At 33.8% G+C, this 18232-nt stretch overlaps 1 protein-coding gene across 28 annotated transcripts in view; it reads left to right on the top strand.

Moving 5' to 3' along the window:
• Positions 1–18232, top strand: part of DAB1 (DAB adaptor protein 1) — a 728003-nt gene that overhangs the window by 615777 nt on the left and 93994 nt on the right. For all 28 annotated transcript variants that reach the window (XR_015733114.1, XM_087889766.1, XM_034415187.3 and 25 more), the window contains one exon: positions 12016–12155. Coding sequence is in view for 27 of the 28 variants with exons in the window: in XM_087889766.1 (XP_087745892.1) it covers positions 12016–12155 (140 nt within the window). In the remaining variant the exon portion in view is untranslated. The remainder of the gene's footprint in view (positions 1–12015; positions 12156–18232) is intronic.

Genomic DNA, 18232 nt, shown 5'->3' with positions numbered 1-18232 from the left:
GCTGGATGCCAAAATGAAAATAATTTCTTGTCTGAAACATTAGATTGCCAAAAAGTAAAATAGTGATTTTACTTGCCTTTGAAACATGTTCTCAGGCATGCTGACTAGAAGAGCCCATTGGCAAATAAAAGATATTCGATCATTTTAAGGTCTTTCTTATGGATCAATTTATTAATTCATTTCTGTATTTCCTTAAATATTCTTGGATTTATACAGTCCTTGAACACCTTGAGCTGCTTCTGAGTGAAAGAAATAGGTTCAGATGGAAAAATACTGAATGCATTAACACACTATAAATATTTAATGCACTTTTATACAAGCCAACATTGCAATTTGTATCTTGCCTGTGATAAATAGTAACTGTCCCCAAACGATCCTCTACTTGGCAAACTGTATTTTCTTTACACACTTCCAGCGCAGAATGACTAAAAATGGCCACAATACAAGTCTGAATATGTTTCACACCTCACATTAAAGAATATTAAAACTAAAATGCTGAAATGATAACATATATAATCTCTGAGGACATCTAACACTGGCACAGGGAGATTTTATATCATGACTTCATTCTGTGTAAAGTTTTATTTTCTTTCTCAGCTGTCAAAAGTTCCTCCCTATTTCCCTCATACTAGCTGGTTGTGCCCTAAGGCAGGCCCATTGAATCACTGAGGCAGAATCCTTCTGACTCTCATCTGAATAGTTTCTTTCTGCATTCAAGACACTGACTGATTTCCCCAAAGACTGGGACACAACAAAGTCAGATGCAGTATGTAAACTGTTTATTCAACTTCTGAAAAGCCTTCACAGCAGATTTTGTAACTTCAGGAACATTTAAGTTCCTCTAAACTGAACAAGTTTTATTTATTTATATATTTTAAAAAATGATGCATGGTTATAAAGGGGGAGTTAAATGATATCCCTAATTCATCTCTTTCACAATCTATCTTTTGCTCAACTAGCATCACATAATTTTGTGGCCCTTAAGATGCTGTTGCTCATTGAATCTTGAGAAATGACAGCTATCTTTTTCTTTCCTTATTTACACCCCCCTCCTCCAAGTAGGGGAAGAATGTACTGTCGTCATTTTCATTATTTTTCTGGTGACTCTACATCCTTCAGTCTAAGCGAGAGTAATGCTTCATACCTAACGTCTGAATATATATCAGAAGTTTAACATGGCAGAAAGTAAGATTTTTAAAAGAGTTCCTGCTATTTTTTCCTCCTTTGCATCTCTGAAAGGTAAAAGCAATTTCCCATTGTACGTTGTATAAATGGTGAAGGAAATGCACATGTTTACAAATATGCATAGATTTATTGCCTTGATAACACTATTGAGTAACCACAGTTGAGCTAGATGTTAAGTATTATTAAGCTTCTTAATAAGACTTGCTTTCACAACATTCATTGCATTGTATTGTCATTACATTCAGCCTACTTAAATTGATTTATCTTTTTGTTTTCTGCATTGCAGTAAGGGACAATTAATCTTCATCAGATATAGGCTATGTTTCTTTTTAAATGCATCTTGACTTTATGGGCTGCACTTAGCTGCTCATACTTTCCCTGATACTGCAAGATTATATAGAAATATATACTACTAAAGATTATAGCATTTCCTCTAAATTTCCATGAAAGCAGGCTGCATGGTCTTTTGTTTTTCACACAAATAGTTTAAAATGAGGTGTGTCTCTATATTTCAAATGTTCTTCTGTGTCACAGGAAGACAACTTAATGTGTTCAAATCAACTGTGCCCAACGGTTAACAAACAGTTGAAGAAAAGGCCAATCTGAAGCATAATAGCTTTTAGTTGAGACAATATTTCTATGAATACTCATGTATCTTTAACTTGGAAGTTGAACATTAAAAATACTTAGTGAAGTCTTGAATAAGAGTGTGGAATGGATCATTATCCTTTCTTTCATTAATCTGAGAAGTATGTGAGTGACTCTTCCTGTAGACTTCTACTAAATATAATTTCCCACTGAAATTTACTTTAAAGTTCAATCAAATGCAATTCACGAAGAGGTCATCCGAATAAATTTGCCCTCTTGTCTTAATTATGATTCATCTTTCTGCTATTAAGAAATAATTTAATCAGCTATTAGTCTAACTTAAAAAATGATGAAATATACATGTTTGCTTTCTTAGAGAAAAATAGAAGATATAAAATTACAGGATAATAAAAAGCAATAACAGATATATGCACTGTGAAGGATTAAGCTGATTTATATACGAAACTGAGATCTACTGTGATGGGGTTGTTTCAATAAAACAACTGATTACAAATAGACATAGAAAAATGTATTGTTTGAGTGTAGTGCCATTATTTTAAATGCTAATCGTACAAAGGGCTATAAAAAGCTCTTGAACAGAATTTACTGTGAGTGACAGTGCTAAATGAAATGGAAGCACTGCTGAGATGATAATCTGATAACTTGATACAGTTCAGGTATCACTTATTCACACATAAATAAATATATCTACTTTTTTAAAAAATGCAACTGTAATGGAATTTCAATAAAGCTCTGAAATAAGTGTTTATGTATGCATTTATTCATCACAAATTGTCATCTTCTTTAATTCAGTGAGAATTTGGAATTTTTTTAAAACAAACAAACCAGGGGCAAATTCAGTTGGGTTATCTTCTTTAAAAACAAATAAATATGCACTTTCAACATGTGCACCCATGTAGATGTTATATAAATAATAAAAAGTTTCCCATTGCTTGCTTCAAAAGGAGGTTTTAGAGATATACTGAGAGCATTGAGTTGATATATATCAATATGTGGAAAGAAGAAGAATTGCTTAGTTATGCACCTTGAGTTTGAAGCAAGTGTCAACTACTTTCTAAGGCAAATAAAAACCTAGATTACATTACTGGACAAATCCTAAGGGAATGCCTTGTAAAGAGTGAAATAACGGTCAGGAAATATTTAAATTTATATATTATAATCCCTGTGCACTGTCTTAAATAATTACAGGCATTAATTAAGTAAATGCACTTGTAAATACAAAAATATATGATTAGGTATTTTCGCAGTTGCGAAATTATCTGCTGTATTATTCAAGCAGGTATATAATCTGAATTGTGCTTAGTCTAAAATTCACTTGCCCTTGATATTTTAAGAGTCCAGTTGTAAATGCAGATCTCAGTCCCACCATAAATAGGAATTTTTCCCTCTGACAATAACTTAGATTTCAGATTTTCATCTAACTTGAACTCTGTATTAGTGATATTCCTGTCTCATCCTTCCTTAATATGCCGGAAAATGTAAATGCAATATCGGTTGTATTTTCTGCTTCTCCGTTTTGATCAGTCTTTCCCTTCCCTGCCTGACCAACAAATCTTCTGATAATCAAAATTAACCTCAAAAGTTAATCCCAGTACACTATGAAAGTTTTTGATTATACATTTCTGTTGTTTATGGTAGAGAAAATTAGACTTCATGCATATCAAGAATGTAATTGTATTTGGTTAGGGAAAAGGTGATGAATATAAGCCTATGTGGAAATGTTTTAATTAATATTAATTATTACTACAGCTACTATAGATTTTTTTTAAATTCCTATTTCTGTCCTGGGACTTAATTTATGTACAGTTCATTGCATTTTAATTAGATATTTCCAATTGGTAAGAATTATTCTTATAAATTCAGTTCCATGTTTTGGAAGAAATTAACCTATAAAACTTTCAAATGTTGTGGCCATGGTATCCAAAGAAGATCTTCTTCCCATATAATATTATATTCTTCCTGTATCAGTCCTAAAAGCATAATCAGAAGCCTTGTTTTAAATCTCTTTTGTATGCTGAATTAAAGTGATGGCTGCTTAGAAGCGGGCTTTTCATTAATAGTCAGACAATACTGTCCTAGATTAATATATTTTTAAGTACAGAAACTCATTATGACACTTCCTGCTTTTTCAGTACAAAGTATGCACTCAGAGACTTTGTAAAATGCCTTTTTAAAGACCAAACAGGTACAAGTAGTCCTCGTCTTATAACCCACAATTAAGCTCACAATTTTGGTCATATATTGTGATGTTCATAAAGCAGGTCACCTAATTTTGTGCCCAATTTTATGGTAGTTCTTTTTTGCAGTGATTATTAAGTGAATGCTGCTGTCATTAGGCAAACTTTGTGGTCATTAACCAAACCTTGGTTCACTATGGGGCATTTTTTGCCCGAAACTGGAAATAAAAAATGGGGAAAACTTCATACATCATGTTCACATGACTGCGGGATATTGCAGATAGCTGTATTTCCTCTATTATGTTTTGATGCATAACACAAAAATCAATATTCAATGGTAAAATTCTTTATAAGCTTTTAAAATATATCGCTTGAAACTTTGATTGTAGATTCCTTGTGAAATGTTTGATTTGGCTGCCAACTAGACCAGTTTCCAAGTCTTCGACCAAAACTAGCTTATTTTATTTTGCTCAGCTAGCATCCAACAAACAGAAATAAAATACATCAATAAGTATAAATGTCTCTTTCTACTCTGGATTGCTATTGTTATAGGAAGTTCAGCTACTTCCTTCAGCATCTTCTGCCTTAGAGACTCTCAGAAAAAGAAAACTATGTATGTATCAAAAATGATTTTGGAAAATGCATGAGATTAGCAGAAGTAGTAAGAAGACTAGACTAGCTGGCAGATCAGCTTTCAACCTGTCTGTGACCTCCAGGCAGCCAGCTGAATTAATATTGTAGTGTGTATAATGACCATGATATACATTTACACAGTTCCAATAGAGCCAATATAGTGTATACATGTGTGTATATCCAATAAAAGAGTACATACTTGTGTATAAAAGTGTTTGCTTATATATGGGAACACACAACCACAGGTGCAGATATACTTATTTCAAAAAATATGAAAATATATGATTGACTCATTCACTCTTTCTCCTCCTCCCCCCCCCCTCTCTCTCTCTCACACACACACACACACACACTCACCCCTAAGGTATTAAATGCCTTTACTGCAGCCCTATGTTTTATTGTCATTCTGAGACTGCTATAAAATGCTAATTGCCTACAGGGCTGTCAAACTCCTGGCCTGTGGGCCGGATGCATCATGTGCTGGCCACGCCCACTTCCTGTTTAGCAAGGGGGGGGAGTTCTGATAAGTCCCGTGATGCTGCCGTGACAACATGAGTTTCTGCTCTATAGTTTCAAAAAGAAATCATCTCATGATTACAAGTCAAATATATGATAAATTGTGCTTGGGCACAATTAGGATAGAAGATAAGTTAGTGCCATCCTGTAGAATTTTGATTGCTTTTGACTTTGTTGGTGATATCATTATATACTTCAGACTTTTAAAATTGGGCAATTCATATACCCAGAGGAACATTCAGATTTAAATAAATAAAGATAGCCATTTATAGGATTATTGTTGTTAATTACTGGCTGCTGCTGAGAAATATTTAATCTAGTTTTTGAAGAAACGAGATGTGCAGGATAGTGTCATAATACTTTCTCTTCCTTTCTGCAGTATATATCCATTTCTTTCTAATATATCTGAGAAAATCTAGAAAAAAATACTTTTTTTCCTGCTGAAAAGTGTTTAAACATTTCCATTTTATCTCAGATCAATGTTGGTAATCTTACATATTCGTAGTGATGAAAAAGTTATATGCAGGATTTTGGTACAATGGCTTATCAATGAATTCTAGATTGAGTGATGACAGTGGCCTAACAATACCATTTTAATAGGAAAAATCACAGCATCAATTTTGGTAAGAATAGTTTAGCAAGTTTGAATATATAAACACTGGGCTTACACTCTTGATTTGCAGAATCCAAAGGCCTGTCCACCCTTTCTCCACATAGGATTTGGATTTAGTCAAGGTTTCTTCATATCTCTTACTTCATCTACTTACCTAGGAAGCCTACCCCTTAATCCTGAATATTGAACATTAAGAGTGTTGGGCCCTGAGCCACACGTGGCTTCTGATTAGATTTTTTTTTCAATTCTCAGACGTCTCAGAAATCACACTTTTAAATTTTGATGGCAAATGATCAAGAAATAGAAGCTCTCAAAGCAAGACGATATGGACAAAAAATGGTGTACCTATACATTAACAAGGCCCTAATGTGTTTTGAGGGGAAACCTGTACAAGTGATATTCAGAGTGTACATCCATATTTTGAATGCCACTTGTACAATAGTGTTTTCCTGACAAAAAGGCTTCCCCATGAAATATGCTGGAACTTTGTGTGCAATTTATAACATTTTTTTTTCTTCTTTAACAAACAGAAGTACTATTTTCTGCTATTCTGTGAAATAGAATGAAAATGAAAAGCTGTTCTTTTAAATGTCACACATTGGAAACACTCTAAAGTAAAGTTTTTCAAATTTGGCAATATGTGACTAGGGAATTCTGGGACTTGAAGTTCACACATTTTTAATTGCCAAGTTTGAACAACATTACTAAGTATCCCCCTGCCCCCATGCTCTTAAAAATGAATTCTGTATAGCCACAGGGAATTACCTAATCAATGCCTTGTCCACACCAATCCTTGTCACTCAAAAAGTGGGGGGGGGGAAAGGAAAAAGAAAGAAACCCTTGGAGAGAATGAGTGGAGACTCAGAATCTGAATTTATTGTGATAACTTTATCTCACTGTGCCTTAGTACACAAATTGGGCACACTTCCCTAATGATCATTAAACAGTTCCTAAACTATGCATTAGTGCTCAGATATTAATCCACATTAAAATAATTTGCTGGGCCAGGACAGCTTCCTCAGATCACAAACTCCTACAGAGTGAGAAACTGACTGTGAAGTGAAAGAATGATAAAACTAAGCACTTTATCAGACTCAAAGATCTTTATACCTATCAACAAATGTTGTGTTTAGAAGAATCAAAAACAATGAAGAATTACTCTGGTTTTAGCAATTCATTGAATTAATTGTTTTTAAATCTTTAATCATCTCCCCATTCTATCATTTCACATAAATTATAAAACCTTCCTTCCTTCCTTCCTTCCTTCCTTCCTTCCTTCCTTCCTTCCTTCCTTCCTTCCTTCCTTCCTTCCTTCCTTCCTGGTGTTGGAGAAAAACACAGTAAAATCAGAGTTTCATGCCCCACCCAATCTGAATGAATTATGGCACATTGTCTCATAGTATTCCAGATTCAGTAAAATGTTTTATGAGTACTAAATTTCACCAGAGTTACGCACTAGGATTGTTTATTAATATGTATGTTAATTTAATTTTCATTACCTAGGCTGCAATCCTATGCTCATATACCTCAAAAGAAAACCCCAAGGAAGTAAGTGATGCTTACTTCTTAAGAAATTTATGTAGAATTTTCCCTATAAATGTAATTTTCATGCTATATCCAATGAGTAAATGAACATTTTGCTTAACAAAACATAGCCAGGGAAAAAAGGGTTCCCCCGGTATAATTTGCCAATTTAAAAAATGGAAATAATATTCAAGGGTGGAGTTCTTTTCTTTTGTTTTACAATAGTTGCCTGTATGTGATTAAGCAGCCATGTGTGATTCAGTAGAAAGCTACATCACTTCTTGTCTCAGAGGAGAAATGTTTCCATTTGACACATACATGTGTTAAAGGAGAACATTATTTCTCTACATGATTTGTTAATGGCAATGTTTCATATGTATATCTTTATATGTTTTATATGTATAGTTGCACATTTTTAGCTGGCCTTTAACATGAAGTTTGGTGAATACTGTGTTTCATAGTTCTGATAGTTTCATTAATAGCTGTATCATCAGTAACAGGACTTCTGAATTCCACAAAAGTGTGACAATAAGTTAACTTGAATTAGATATAAATCTAATTCTGTACATTTACAGCACAAGAAGATAATCACTTGGGATCACGTTTTGCTTTTTCAAAAACATTCTAGTAAATTTGCCTTCAATCAAGAAGGTGTAGTTGGACATGAAAAAGTGAGCAGAATCTGAGTTTGAATATAGGCTCCAAATATTATTTGAGGAATCTAATACAAACTTGTAGCAAACATACGTGAACATTTCAGAATTTCCACTCTCGCATGCAATGGCATATTATTATTATATTCACAATAATGTGAAACCACAGCTGCCAGTTCTTTAGCTACTATTGACCTTCATACACATTGAGTTCTTCACAAGAACCAAGAATACAGAATAACAGAGATGGAATGGATGTTGGAAGTGTTCTAGTCAACTCTGCACAAGCAGGAGATCCTATAGTTACCGTTCTGGACAAATGCCTATCATAATGTATTGGTGTAGTATATGTGTGGCTCTATGCAGTGTGACCTTTTTTAATTGACAGATGTCAATACACATATTTTCTAAATGTGTATTGTGTCCCAGTGTGCCGAAAACCACTATGACTGGTTTATGCCATAGTATTTCAGTTTCATTTTTCAGTTCTTGATATTTTGTGATCTTCTCCAATTCTTTGTCTTTTATTATCTCCTGGTATTGTCATATCAATCACCTACATTTCCAATCATCACACATGAGCTCAGTATTGCTGTTAGATCATTTCTGATCAGCTGCAGAAGATCATATCTCGTAAAAAGATGTAGAGAAATGTGTTTCCATTTATACTCTAAAATTTAAGCCAATTTAGTTTCATTTCTCCTTTTTGCCAACTAAGGAGATTGCAACTGGAAAAGACTTGCAAATTCTTGGACTCTGGTTATTTATCTATCAATGGGTTTAATCAGTGTTATATTTTTCCCCCTTTTTAAAATCTGCAGTTGGCATATATAGTACTTCCTTCTTCCAATTTTCCTCTCAGCAACTTCGTAAGGTTATTTGGTAGAAAAAGAATGACTGGCCCCAATTCAACTTGTGAGCTTCTGTGGCTGAAAGTATTCTTTGTCTTTCTAGATTTAGTCCCAACATTTTAATCACTTCTGTAAAATGGGATTATATTTTATTCTCTCTCCAAAATAGTCTTGTTCCACTAACAAATGAGGAGCAGTTATTGTGAAACTGAAGAAGCATATAAAATTATATATTTGGGGAATAGCACATACTGTATAATGGCATTGGAAAACTGAAAATTGTTAAAACAAGGATTTACCAATTAAGTTTTATTTATTATCACATAAACAAATTGAAACATGAATGTTTACAGATAAACTACATGTATAATAGCCTTATGGTTAAGTAAACCATTGTTGTGCATCCAGATGTGATTTTTTTTCTCCTCAGAGCATAGTGTTGCTAACGTTCCTTTATTGTTCTTATCTCTCACTAGTAACATCTGCCTCCACATTTCCCTCCCGCATAATTTAAACATTACTTACAGTTTCTGACTAGTAATCAATGTGCCATTAGTCTTTTAGATGATATTGTTCAGGAGCAGGTGGGCACAATCATTTGATAAACTCAGGGGTAAACCCAATCCTTTCAAGGACCAGGATAGATGATAACTTGTTGGCATTGTTTAATTGCTTTTAAATTTGTAAACAACTACCAATATTTTAAGCTACCATATTCTTTCCCACAATGAAAATAGGGAAAAAAATGATGATGTACCCATGTATAGCTCCAAAAAAACAAAAAAAAAACAAAAAAAAACATGAGGATGAGAAAAGAAGTATTGAAACTTTAAAAGAGAATCTAATACTTATGGATTTCAAAACTGTGGAAAACTATTACAATTGCTAGCTGAGGTTTTCAACAATACTGAGTGTGGATTCAGAATAAATTATATTCTCCTTAGTAGATTCTTATATTTTGAGGAGAGTTTAATGTTCATTAAAGTTGAACTTGGAGATATTAGATAGGTTTAAATATGTCCATGTATAAGGGCAAAGAGATGAGAACTAAAGATTTTTAAAATGTATGTTAAAATATATAATGTTCACATCTTCTCTATGAAATATTAATAGTTTAACTATCAATATTTTATCTTCTGCATTTCATTTTAGCTCATTTAAATAACAAATAGATAAATATTCTTTAATTAAAAAAAGTCCTTATATTCAGTCAGTTCAGAAAGTACAGGTAGGGCACATCCTTGTGGTAAAATATACAGCTACCCAACTGTGAGGATTCTCATTCATTAACTGTAACAAGAATGACAAACAATCGGGATACCTGGATTATCATGAATGCACCAGGGTTCACTTAACTAACTTCTGCTCATTAGTTTTTATTCTTATTTTTAAATAAGCAGATGAGTAAATACATACATTTTCAAGTTCAGATGATTTTAATCTGTTATTCTTCTTTTGATAAACTGGATATAACACAATAGGCATATAAGGACCCACAAGCTCTAAGGGAGATTTATTGTAAAAAAAATAATGAAAGGTTTTTTATTTTTATTTAATCTATTTATTTAGGTCCCCCACCTTTATTATTTTTATAAATAAGACAAGACAGAAAAAATACTCAACATACCTTCTTCCTCTTATTTTCCCACAACATCCCTGTGAGGCGAGTTGGACTGAAACAGAGTTACTGGTCTAAAGTCACCCAACTGGTTTTCATGGCTAAGGGACTAGAATTAACCTTGTGCCTTAGCCACTAGACCAATCAACTTTCTAATTCCAACAACTGAAATGTAACCCCTATCTAGAGTGAAATCAAACTTAAATTCCTGTGCCCTTTTCTTCTACTCGTATGGCATAACAGTTTTGGAACCAGTCTCAATGTAGAGGTCAATTTCTATATTTCAATTGTTTGGGTAATAGAGTTGTCTAATTTCAAGACGTTTTCTTTTGATATTGTGAGATCTAATTAGCTGGGGTATAACTAAGTGGTTTGGATCATAACAAAATGTTTTCTGTTACCATCTTTTAGAAAGTCACCTCAGTTGCAAACTACAGAAATAACTTTTATTTCTTCATCACTATCCCATATTTTGTGATTGTTTCTGTTTTTTAATGTCTATGCCTGGCATTTTATATTCACTCAAAACATGGTACTCTTACATGGCTGCATAAATAATTTGGAAGGAATTTGGTGCATTCCTTCCCCCACCTCATATCCAACAAATTTACTTGAGAAGAAACAAAAATATTGTGTAAAAATATAAATATCTACTTTGACAGAGCTCAGCTTCTGTTGACTATGTCTTAATGTCTATGCAGGGTTGTTATTGTTGATAATAGCAGGAAAGTGGTGTGTCACTGCCTTCTGGAATGTTTTAAGCTTCCACAGCCTTATCTATTATCCTGGCATTTCTAGTTTTCTTCCAATTCAACCATTAACAAGGTTCTTGTTACACATCTTCCAAAGCAGAAAAGGATACTATAATAGTAAAACAAGAAATTATATTCATATGCAAGCTTCATCAGATCTGATATAAATACGAAAAGGACTTTATTCAAACATATTCAGTTGCTGCTTTAAAAACTTGCATGTATAGGACCCAACTAAAGAGCAGTTAAGACATAGTCTGGATCTTGAACACAAAATATTTTAGCATGTCAATGAAGAAGCCTGGCTGAAAACCAAGAAATAGCAGTATGTGATTTGAATAACAATATTGGTAATTTTAAGTGCCACAAAGATCTAACAATGTCAAATCACAGATTTTGCTTCCCATTTAGACTGTGTTATTATCAAACAAGGGTTATATATAATAATTTAGTCTAAAAGAGAAAAAATATTTTGCTTGATTTGATAAACTTATGACTAGTTTATTTTAGATGTGACTTTTGGCCAATAATTAATACAGTTCTGGCATCATTAACAGTTCTTATATAATAAAAAGAGGAAAGATGCATCCTTTGATATTATGTCTTTTTCCATATGTATTAATTCAGAAACTAGTAGTTAGTTTAAAAGTGTAAGTGGCTTTTATCGTTTCATTGAGAAATACGACACTCTATTAATTTTTTTTACTACTCCCCTCCTTCCATTTGTTGTGGCCAAAACAAGTCCGAGCTGAAGAATAACAGATGGAAGTGATGCTTGTGTATGCAATGAATCTGCATAATAAATTTAAACTTGATTATAAGTATTTAACTTTTAATATTTTTATACAGCTGTGAGGGTTACAGGCTTATATCTCTCTTTTCAGGTCAGGATCGTAGTGAAGCAACTTTAATAAAGAGATTTAAAGGTGACGGTGTCCGATACAAAGCAAAACTCATTGGGATAGACGAAGTCTCTGCAGCGCGAGGTGACAAGTTATGTCAAGATTCCATGATGAAATTAAAGGTGCTGTGAAAATGCTTAAAATACTTATTTTCAATACTAGTTAAAATGTTTATATAAAATTGTCTGTATAATCATGCATGTGTGTGTGTGCGCGCGCCCTCATGCATGTATGTGCAACCTAAACATTGTTTGAAATAAGGATGTAAACCTTTTGGGACAAGATCTTGAAGAGAATGATAGAATTTTTAGCTCTTTGAGGTGGAACAGTTTCTTTACAATCCAACTTCAAATCTTGAAACATCATTGGAATGCTTTGTATGTTTAGTGAAATCTCTTTTTGGACATAAATAGGAGAAGTTCCATCTTTTGGATTTGATATTTGATTTGGCAGGTTTGATACCATCAAAAATGGCACCTTGCTTTACAGCTAATGTTCTACAATTTAGCTGTAGGAATTATGTTATGTGATACAATTTAGACATTTAGACTAATTATATTAGCTGTAGGAATTAAATTATATGATATAACTTAGAAATTTCTCCTTGATTCCATGCAAATTGTGTTTTGGAGTGTACAGTCTTTTGTATTAGCCCATCATGTATTTTATAGTCTCTTTCTGAAGCTGTAGGTGACATCTTTCTCAGTCAGGTAACACCATGCATCTGTGATACTCATATCTTCATGTAATCACAGATGGGATGATGATCCTAAATGGAGATGAATTAATAAACAGATATTCTTAATCTCAAAATTATATGTGCATGTTATAGCTATTTCTTTCCATGACCCTGATTAATGTTAATAATAAACAGATATGTAGCCTGATTGTGATTGAGCGACATGTTTGTCAAACTCTCCAAAGTACTTGAAGTGTTCTTTGACCTATTTCTGACACTTGAGGTTCAAACCCATGTAGCCCTGTAGCTAGGAATGTCACGTAATATCTTTCCCTGGTTCATTGCTTATAATCATTCCTTATAGACAAGATTAGACAATAGTACACTATGTTCCCAATATGAATAATATTCAGGTAGCTATGACTTAACAATTATTTGTTTAGCAATCTTTTGAAGTTATGAGGGTGCTGAACAATGGTAATTACAGGCAGTCCTCAAAGTTATAGCCATGGCAGCACCCCCATGGTCCCATGAACAAAATTCAGTGAGGCCTCACAAAGGACTAGCAACTGCTTCAGCTGGACACACTTTGTCAGCAGCAGCAGTAAGAAGATGGGACAGTCACTTAGGACTAGTGGGGGTGGTACAATAAGTGGCGGCAACAGAGAACAGAAATGGGTGTAAATAGATAGGTGGGGGGGAATTGAAGCAGAGACAAGGAAGGCAGGGCAGGAGAATTGTGAGATCATTGCCTAAGAATGCTGCAGTCCTGCAATTTAATTTGCCATTGCTATGTGGTCATGAAATGTTTTGCCTAATGACCATTTCACTTGATAGTAGAAATTCTAGTCCCAATTAAGTGATTCAGTGATGACTACCTGTATTGTATGGTGTATAGATGGTGTAACTAGAGTATTATTAAATATGATTATAGCATTCTTATGACTTGGTTTTGCAGCATGTGTACAAAAGCTGCATCTTTGCCTGAAAATTGGAGGAATGCCATTATTGTTCTTCTATACAAACAGAAAGGTAGCAGGAGTAAATGTCCAAGCTACAAGATTTAGCAGAAATCTGATTAGAAGGATAAGTGAGGAGGCAATGAATAAATATGGGAAGTGCTATGTAGCTTTATGCTATGGCAGTATATAGACCAGCTTATTGTTCTTTCAGCACGTCATTGAGAAATGCATAAATCTGAGTCAAAATGTTATTGTGAATTTTTTGATTTATAGAATTAATATGATAAGGTCAGTGGGTTTGAATTGTGGAGTGATGTGTGCAAATGCAGAATTATTCAGTGTTCAGTAAATATAATAACAGCAGTATATGGTGGAAATGAAGTTTGAGCATTGATAGCATGCTTAGTAAAAGCTTCAACATAGAGCAAGAAGTATGATAAGAAAATGTAATATTTTTATTATTTAACATATTTATGGGTAAATATATGAGGAATGTTTGTGGTGATGTTGTGGTTTGGGACATAATATAAATGTTCATATTCCTGACTAAGAATAAGATTAAGCAATGATAGATACATTATATATTGCAATGAAAAACATGGTTTTGAAAATATGTATTTACTTAATCTATTTACATGGCTTCCCATCTTGCAGACACAATTCTGGATGGCTGTAACATTTAAAAATTATTTGGAAGCAGAATAACGAAAGCAAATACAAATAATATATTCTGGCAATTTAGAACACCAGAAACCAACTTACCTAGTCTCCTCTAACTTCCCAACCCCTATGATAAGGAAAATATCCTTATCCTAACCACACCAGCATCAGCAACTCAATTTTAAGGGAAAAAAATTTGGACTTGAAAGCTGGCAGAGCAAATACAGGAGAAACGAAAATTGCAAGTACTAAACTTTAACTCCAAAATCTATCACTTCCCTCTGAAGCTCTGTGGTAGAAAGGGAAAGTAAGATGGCGTGTGACTCTAACGGGGCGTGGAGAAGTGAAACCTAGATACAAAGTATTATGTGGTGTTGAAAGCCCCTGTTTAAAAGAAGAGGATTTTATTTTAAAAGGAGAAGGATTTAAAAATTATATCTAAGAAAAAAAAATGGCTGGCTTTTTTGAAAGTGATGAAGGCTCACAAATGCTGACTGTGGATCTTTTGGAAGAAGTTTTGGAATCATTTGCCTCTGTGTTCGTGGAAAGAATTGAAGGATTTCTTAAGAAGATTTTAGTCAAATCCCAAACAAGGATATAAGTGATGAGGAGGCAGAAGAAAAAACCCAATTTATTGTGCCTTTGGAAAATGAAATAGAGGCTTTTCAAATTGAGAGGGAGGAACAGAGAGGCTTGAAGGAGTGTATATTGAAAGACATTCCTCCAGAGGTTTTGATACAGGCAAATGGAGAATTGTCAGGAGGTGTTGGGATTTTTTATACAAAAAGGAAGATTCGAAGTGGAACTTTACAACTTTGTTGCAGGGATGGATTCTCAATCGCAGTTAAAGAGGTGTTCTTACTTGAGAGGAAGAGAACAGGATTGTGGTGGAGGAGTGAGACTGGAGAAGAAAGAAAGAAAGAAGAAAGTTTGCAAAAAAGCCAAAAAAAATGGAGAAGAGAAAAATTCTCGAAAATAAAAGCAGGGGGAGGGGCAATGCTGAAGAAGAAAGTATTATTGAAGAAGAAGGACTGGAAAAAATATAGAACGAAAGGAAGAAAGGAAGATTAATTTCTTTTGGGGAGGATCTTAGTAATAAATCTGAAAAGTTTACTGAAATTAGTATTTGTTAAAACAATGATATAAAGAAAGTGTTTTATTATATTTAGCTTTGGATATAATTTAAGGGATAGCCTTTTGAGGTTATATTTTGAAGAATGTCTTATTGAAGTAAAAATGTTTAACTAAAAATGAATAGTTTTTTTAAAAGTTATTGAGGTATCCAAATGGTTAATTTAAAATTTAATGGATAACTTCCTGAAAGTTTTGAAACTTATATATTGAAGAATGAATTTAAGATTTAGAAATAACTTAACCCAATGGATTAACAGTATCTCTAAGATTGTATTCTGAAGAATGTTTTATTACAATCAGAAAAATGTCAAGTGGTTTATGAATGACCAAAGAGGATAAATGTTTAATTTAGAATTTTACTAGGGAGTAATGCTGAAAAAGAAGGTATGGAAAGGATTTTAGTAATAAATGTGAAATGTGATAAGAGAATTTATAAAAGGAAGGTTGATGAATAACTTTTAAAAGGGGAGTTAAAAGAACGTGAGGGAGTTTTGAATCTTCTAGTAAGTTAGCATATTTTAGCTTAGGTTTGTTAAATGTTATACCCTGTTTTTGCTCTGGGAAGTCGAGGGTGTGTGGGGAGGGGAGGTTGAAGGTTGGGTGGGGTTGAAATTGTTGTAAAATTTTTAATAAAATAAAAAGATAGATAAGTGTATTAATAGAGAAGTAAGAAATGTGGGGGAAATGTAATAATAAATGAAATGATAATATTAAGATATGATAAATATTGGAGGAGTAAGAAGAAGACATAAAAGATGTACTTAGATGATACATTGAATGATTGTTTATGTATTATTTGCTTGTTTGTTTATAAAATAAAAACTTTTTTTATAAAAAAAAATTGTAGTCCTTAATGGAACTACATTTACATGAAAGGAAGCAGTGAGGTACCCCACGGTTCCATTTTAGGCCCAGTACTCTTCAACATCTTCATAAATGATTTAGAGGAGGGAATTAATCAAATTTCAGACTATACTAAACTGGCAGGAATAGCCAACATCCCAGAAGATAGGATCAAGATCCAGATGGATCTTTACAAACTTGAACACTGGGACCTATCTAACAAAATGAAATTCAGTGTAGAGAAAAATGAGGTTTTATACTTAGGCAAGAAAAACCAAATGTACAGGTACAGATTAGGTTCAACTGGTTCAAAAGCAATAACTGTGAGAAAGATCTTGGAATCTTAGTGAACAATCACTTAAATATGAGCCGGTAATATGGATCAGCAGCCAAAAAAGCCAATACAAACCTGTGCTGCATTAACAGAGGGATAGACTCAAGATCACATGAAGGATTAGTACCGCTTTATAAAGCCTTAGTAAGACCACACTTAGAATACTGCATCCAGGTCACTGAACAGCTTCTTGTCTAGAATGGCATAGAGGGAGGTTGGACTAGAAGACCTCCAAGGTCCCTGTTATTCTGTAGTTTTGTAGGCCTGACACCAGCATTTGGTGTCACATTTTAGCCAACTGGATTAATTTGAGAAGCTCACAGGCTTGAATTAGAAGTCAACAGTTCCTTCCATTGTTGCTTCTGAAGCAATCAGCATTTATGGCATGTTGCCGATCATTCAGGAAGTAGTAAACAGGCATCAATATTAGTAGCTATTGAAGCCTGATTCTCCAATACTTTTTTCAAAAGCATTCAAATTGGCTGCTATTACCACAGCAGCTGGCTGTGAATTCCCTAGTTTAAATGTGTTGCATGAGAAAGTATTTCCTTATGTGAAATGACCTTGACTTAAAACCCTGTAAAAGCAGGACAACTTTCTATCCCTGCCTTATTTTTATATGCCTCCATATAAATGTGAATAAAAATGTTATAAAAATATGAACGTAATATATTTAGTGGGTCATCCTCTTCCAAAGATTTTTTTTTAAAGGATGAGAAGAATATGCTGTAAGGAACATACATGTCGTTGTTGCCTTAGGTTTAAGGTAACTTATGAGTGACTGCCTATCCCAGAGATACATTACAGAGCTAACTCAGTGAGTAAGAAATAATATACTAGGCAATTAAAGAGTTTACTTCAAGTGTAGGGCTGAGATTAATTATTGGAAAGCACATACACTGTTGATAGATTCAAACAAAGTACACCAAATATGGACCCTGTAAGTTTCATATTCATATTACAAAGAATTACTGCAAGGAAAAATTACTCCAAGAATCTGTTTCCATGGTACCAATATAATAAGAAATACCCATGCAAAGACTTGAAGTATTGAATCTAATTTGAGAAACATAAATAATGAGAACCTAATTGGAAGAAAAACATGCTAACGGTTCAGTATATATCCCTAGATTTTAAAGTGGAAAGTAGAAACCTACAATTGTCTAGCCCTATTCAAGCCTGTTCTTATTCCTGCCTAATCTACTCCTTCTGTCAGATTTTATAGCTACTTACTTTTCTACTTCAATTTTGCTATACACCCAGCTTTGTCTATTTTCCATATTTACTTTCTATTTATCATTCTTTCCTATAGCTATTCTCCTATAAACTTGTTCAGTTTGAGCCAATTTGTCAAGCATCATAAGTTACAAACATTTGGTTAAGTGAGTGACATCGAGTTGGTCACGCCTACTCAGTCACAAGACCCCCCCCCACCCAGCCACTTTCACAGAACCCGGTAGAAAAACTTTTTTAATTTCTATTCTGCTGCCCGCTTGCCGCCCGCTCTCCCCAAGGCCCCAGATTCACCGCCTGCTCACCACCTGCCTCAACTGGGTCAGAGAATGCACCATTCCCCGACACCAGCCT

The sequence above is a fragment of the Pantherophis guttatus genome, chromosome 3, assembly GCF_059756535.1.
Source record: "Pantherophis guttatus breed Tessera chromosome 3, ASM5975653v1, whole genome shotgun sequence".
NCBI classification, from domain to species: Eukaryota; Metazoa; Chordata; class Lepidosauria; order Squamata; family Colubridae; genus Pantherophis; species Pantherophis guttatus.
This window is presented reverse-complemented; position numbering and strand designations above follow the sequence as displayed.